The sequence below is a fragment of the Triturus cristatus genome, chromosome 6, assembly GCF_964204655.1.
Source record: "Triturus cristatus chromosome 6, aTriCri1.1, whole genome shotgun sequence".
Lineage (NCBI taxonomy): Eukaryota > Metazoa > Chordata > Amphibia > Caudata > Salamandridae > Triturus > Triturus cristatus.
In genome coordinates, this window is record NC_140589.1 from 901,104,156 (window position 1) to 901,110,155 (window position 6,000).

At 43.5% G+C, this 6,000-nt stretch overlaps 1 protein-coding gene across 2 annotated transcripts in view; it reads right to left on the reverse strand.

Moving 5' to 3' along the window:
- Window positions 1-5,732, reverse strand: part of LOC146820763 (MFS-type transporter SLC18B1-like) — a 709,940-nt gene extending 704,208 nt beyond the window's left edge. Inside the window, exon 1 of one of the 2 annotated variants that reach the window (XM_085611552.1) lies at window positions 5,485-5,732. In XM_085611552.1, coding sequence (XP_085467678.1) covers window positions 5,485-5,530 — 46 coding nt within the window. In that variant the 5' untranslated portion in view covers window positions 5,531-5,732. Of the gene's footprint in view, window positions 1-5,155; window positions 5,261-5,484 lie in introns of those variants that run through there. The other variant, XM_085611553.1, reaches the window with a different exon arrangement.
- Between the last annotated feature and the right edge of the window lie 268 nt (window positions 5,733-6,000).

Below are 6,000 nucleotides of genomic sequence, written 5' to 3' on the forward strand. Positions count from 1 at the left end.
ATAAGACCAACCCAGCAAAATGGGTCTGGTATATGGCCCCTTCATTCATCAATGCTCTGTCAGGTGCCACAATCCAGCCTCCTGGAAAGGGTCTATCATCTCACCAATCTAAAAGGGCAACAAGTCAAAACCCAAAAACGACTGAATGATAGCTCTCATTGATAATGTGGCAAAGTACTTTGCAGGCGTTCTATTGGAACAGCTCCTAAACTGGGCTAAAGTCACTTCAATCATCCGAATCGATCAGACAGAGTTCATCAATAAAACTGGGACTCTGACAAAAATCGTGTCACTGACCGTGCTGTCTAAAGCCTCACAAATAACTAGGGAACCACTTTATCTATGTTACATGGATTAGAAAGCAGGGCCGGACTGGGAACAACAACCGGCCCTGGCAAAGTGCTCGGCCGCCCTCACCCCCCGTGCCGCCGAGCTCTTTGCCAGGGCCGGTTTTCGGACGATTTTGTTATAGGGCCGATTTTGCAGCTATGCTGCAAAAATGGCCCTGTAACAAAAACGGACCCCAGGGGCCCAAAACCGGCTTGACCGGTGCCGGCTATGGCCAGTCCGGCCCTGTTAGAAATCAGCCTTCGATGGTGTCTCACGAGATCTGCTCTGAAGCAAGTTAAAGAACTGGGATGCCCCTCCAATGCTTTTAAGAGCAACTGAAAACCTATATACTGACACTTGGGTCAGAATAAAGCGGGCCAACGGAGCTAACCTTTCCAGGGCTATCCCAACATCCTAGGGCCTTAAGCAGGGGTGTGTCGTGGCACCAATGCTTTTTAATGTATTCTTGGCAGACCGCTCCTCATCCTTGGCTTTGGTTAATTCTCAAGCTCTGAAGTTTGGCACTATCCTTCTTACAAACTTTCTGTAAGCCAATGACTTGGTTTTGTTCAGCAGGACCAAGGTGGGGATGCAGCCCCTTCTGAATGCCACCCATGACTACTTGTTAAGAAATGGCCTGACTAGCAACACCAAGAAAACAAAAATAATAATTTGCTGCAAAAAAATGGCCTGTAAAATCAGCTGGTTCCTCGACTCCACTAAGGTTGAAGAAGTCACCGAATACAAATATCTCGGTCTAACATTCGACAATAAAGGAAACTTCAAACTGTATAGGAAGGAAATAAAGAGGGAAGGGCTTGCCCTGGCAGCAGGTCTCTGTACTTTTCAGGAACCTGAATGGGATATCGTACAGCCCCATTTTGGGAATAGGTGGGGCGAAGATAGTCCCAAATCTGGCGTATGGAAGTGAAGCCTTTCTAGGGAGGGCCTTAACCACTCTGGACAATACTGTCATTAAAATCTACAGGGAAACATTTCACCTACCCAGATACATCTTGGCCGCACATATCAGGCTGGAACTTGGTCTATCCAAACAAACAATAGCTAGAAGCTCAGCATTCCTGAACATGTGCTATAGGTTCCAGTCCACTGAAAGGAATACCATAAATCACAACATCTGACTTGAAATCAACAAACCCTACTCAGCAGCTATAAAATACCTCACAGATTCCATCGATCATCTTGTATTAGCTCAGCTTTGGTCCCCAATGCCCACTATTGAGTTGTTTCAAAGGACAACTAGAAAAATATCAAAACTAATCTTGTCGCTAGAGGACAAGGCTACTCTCGAGTACTGCAACCATGCATGGATGGTGCTAAATAGTTACACAGTGCTCAAACCACAACCATATTTGTGCAAAAACTTCAGCAGCAGGATCATGGGAACCTTCTGAAAACATCACATTGGGGTCCTCCCTACCAATGCGCATGCAGGCTAAGGGCAGCAGGAGAAGCTCCCTGTAGGTTGTCCGGCCAACCAAAACAAGACGCAATTCACACTGTCTGCCTCTTCAGGTCTAGTTTAAATCTGCATCACTGCTGTCTCAGGACCTTCTGGAATCAGGCTGGGGTCGTCTCCTGCAGCCAAGCCATAAGAGCATGTTTAAACTCTGGGGACCCTCGAGCAATCTCACAAACAGTAAAATATCTACAGGGAGTTGACCAGGCCTTGAAGAAAACACTTTACCAGTCTGCACAGCGCACTCAGCAGTGTTCTTTGGTCTCCACCATGGATAGGGCCAAAGCACTATGCCCACTAAACACTGCACTGGACTTGAATCCCCGGCTTGCTCACAGTACTCATACTCCAGTCACCATTTGCACATGGTTCTCCCTTGCACAAAGCACTTTTTCCACCCAGACAACATGAATCCTAATTGTCTTTGGTAGAGCTAAGTGCCAAACTTCTCATACATGTTTATGCCACCTCTTGCTTACTTGCTCAAAATAGGACTCAATTTTACAGCCAGGACACTGACTTCCGAGCATTTAGACCCTTCCGATGCCACACACCAAGAAGTTTTTATTGTTTTAATGAAATGTATTTATCACTGTATTTTATATTGTAACTATTTTAATTAATCTAACAATAAAGTTTTACCTACTTACTTAAACTAGAGAAGTGATCATGGTTGGCATGGCCAAATTCTTACAGGTCACTTGGCTTATCCATAAGTGGCTAGGAGAATTACCTATGTCCCTGCTCGAGTCTAAAGAAGGAGGACTACACATATTTGTGGGCTTTGCTTCATTTTTTTTCCAGCCGCTGGATATTACTTTATTAAATTGGAATCTTAAATATTGGATAAAGAATTGTCAAGAAAAGGAATTGAAAAAACCTGAATATAATAAGAAATGTGCTGTATTGCTGATTTTATGGTGTGATTGTGTTTAATAACTGTAGTCATTTGATTATTTTTAAATGTTGGAATGTGTATTTTGCTATTACTGTCACTATGAGCTAGCTTTCATATTTTACTGTATGTTTTATGGATTTGTAATGCATGGTAAACAATATGGAAAGATATAATACTGCCCCATGTCCAAACGTTTGCCCTCTTCCTTGTGCACAGTGCTTAACTGAACTCCAAAGGTGACCTTATAGTCTAACCCACAAAACATGCTGCCATCCAAATGCTGTGGCATTGAGTGCCATTCATATCAGCCACTCAGATTTTGTGTTACAGTTTGGAAAGAGTCAACAAAATTCCACCTTGCAGGGGGACTATAGAGACGATGAATACCCATGTTTACACGTATAAGATATCCTAAAAGCCATACGAAGAAGGAATATCAAAATGGTCTCGAGAAGAGGTGCAGAATCATCAAAATCTCAAGCAGGAATTTCCGGTACAAGGTCAGCTTTACCATACATCAGAGACGTGCATCTTTAGTAATGTTAACAAAAAGGGTTGTTATCACAAGCAGGAGTCAACCCTAAACCTTTGTCTGCACTGCCATCCGGGCAAAATCCTTTTAGGAATAACTACAAGTCAACCCCTGCTGGATGCTTGTTCTAAAGGGGTTATACTGAGGGGCATGTTTACAAGGAAGTGGCGGAGAGTGTTGTTAGCCTTCTTGGCTTAACGACATGCTCCGCCACTTCTGAAACACAAGGCTGCTCCATATTTACAAGAATGTGGTGCAGCATTGGGTTTCCCCCTGCGATGGCCCTAAGTTTAACAACTTAGGGCCAACGCAGGCACCCTTGCACCAGAGTGCAAGGGTGGTCTGTGTTCAGGGGAGGATTGGTTATGTGTAGGAAGGTGTCCCTTCCTGCACATAAACAATACTAAACTGCCATTTTGTAACTTTCATGTGTGCTGCTTCATGCAGCACACATGGAAGTTACAAAATGGCATTTTTTTTTAAAGGTTTGTTTATGTACAGGAAGGGACACGTTCCTGTACATAAACAAACCTTGGCATTTTACTTTTTCCATGTGTGCTGCACAAGGCCACACACATGGAAAAAGCAAAAACGAGGAGAAATAATGCATTTCTCCTCGTTTTGCCAACTTAAGACCAGGATTGTCCTGGTGTTAATTTTGGCACTGCCTCCTATGTACGCCATCCTTGTACATAGGGGGCAGCGTCAAATACAATGGGTGTTGCGGTGGAACACCCACCACAACAACCACTGCACGCCCCTTTCACGCTAACCATAGTATGAAAGGGTGCCTTATGTACAAGGCAGCGTTAAGCCATAGTAAGTGGCTTGACGCTGCCTTGTGCATAAGGCAAGGCCCATATCGCCACGGGAACGTCACAAAAAGTGACGGTCCCATGGCAATAGGGGCTTGTACATATACCCCATAGTTTTTATTTGATATGGAGGTGAAAAATCCAATGGCAAATGTCTGAGACATTGAGATATTTGTGATTATTTGCAGATAAAACGACATTTTACTGCAATTACATCACTTATTTCTCCTTAAAACCAAACAATTGTGTGGCAAATCATTTGCACCAGCGCCCATTCGATACAAATGATATGCTTATTTATAGTCAGTGCCACTGGACTAATGCAAATTAGCTGCTGCTGGATTTTCGGCGTAATTATGAATTTGTCACAAATGCTAATTAATCCATCCTGAACAATGCTTTCATTGGTAAAACGGATTAAATGTAGCAGCATATGATGCGTCTCAGAAGCAGACACTTTGGAAAGGGTAGTTTGTCAAGCGGACTGCTTCATTCAGGTGCGAAACTGCTACTAATGGGGTGGACTCTTTGCCCAGACAATACTATGTTGACATGCCATACTAGTGAATACTATTAAAGAAAGTGCAGCATTATTTGTCTTGTTACACAATCTTGACAACCTGCCACATAATTTGGAACCCCTGTTGCCACATATTCCATTGACCCCCTTATAGTTTTAAATATCTCGTATTAGTCCATGTTTATGTCAGAATGCTGTACATATCATGAAGTCATTTACGTGAGTTGCTGTACAGAACTGTGCTTAATAAGGAGTATATTGGCAAGAACACAATATAATGAGTAGATTACAATGAACTTTTCTATTTCCTGTGATGTAATTGTTTAAAAACGTAAACAATTATGGAGCTTATTTACAAGCCCCTTGCGTCGCCGGCGCTTCAATGTTAATATTGGGGAAAAAAAGTGACATAACGGCGCCGCACGGGGCTTGCAAATTAATAAACTCCTATATTTTCAAAAAAATATAGTCTGTAGTAGAGACCTTTTGTCGAGGGGTTTCAACAGTAAAAAGCTATGGCAAATAAAAAGTCAGCTATAGCAAAAAAGCGTTTTTTTAAATGACACAATATTTAGATTACCTTTGAAATATTCATATTCTAAGCGACTTTCCGGTCCAAGGCAGCGTGCAAATGGTACGGGAACGCACACCAGAGTGAAAGAACAGGGTAGCCCGTGACATGTAGTCTGTCGATCATGCGAGTACTTTCTTCGATGTCCCCTGGCGCCAATGTTTCATATACACAGGTGCAGCGCGATTCGCCATGACACACAGGTGTTAACATTTCCCCAGATCTCGACTCGCCCTTAGAGCACTATCGCGGCTGCGCGCAAACCCATCTCTGAGAGTGGGGGAAGAGTTAAGCTAAGCGGGGGTCGCTCGCAGAGGGTATCTGCTGGTTTCATTTACCTGTCAGACCGATGCCCATTTTGGAATCTTCTTCCGCGCCACCCATAGCAATAGGCTTTCACTGACGGCCCTGAGTGTTCAGAAAGCCGTGCGTGTGACCATAAAACCCCTTTTCGCTCCCTTCCAGCTGCGCAGCATACCTCGAGGGTCGCACTGGGACTATGCGCAAATGTACAGGAACGGCTGGTTTGACAGGTCAGAGTGCGTTGGAGCATGTGAACCCCTCCAAGCAGTGACAGTGGGAGTCTACAGAGGATCCTTTTATTTACTTGAGTAAAGTAAGAATATATTTAACAAGCATTTGCAATGCAAATTGGTCTCGCAGTGGTGAGAGTTAGAGGTATTGGCGGTGTAAATGAGAATGTCTTTTACCCATGTGTTTTTGATTGGAGCAAATGTATGTGGTGTAGAGTGGATTTATGTGACTGTGGAATTGTGTGTGATGGAATTGTATGGCGTGGATTTGTGTAGTGGAATTATGTGGCATAGTATGTAATGGAAGTATGTGGATAGTAA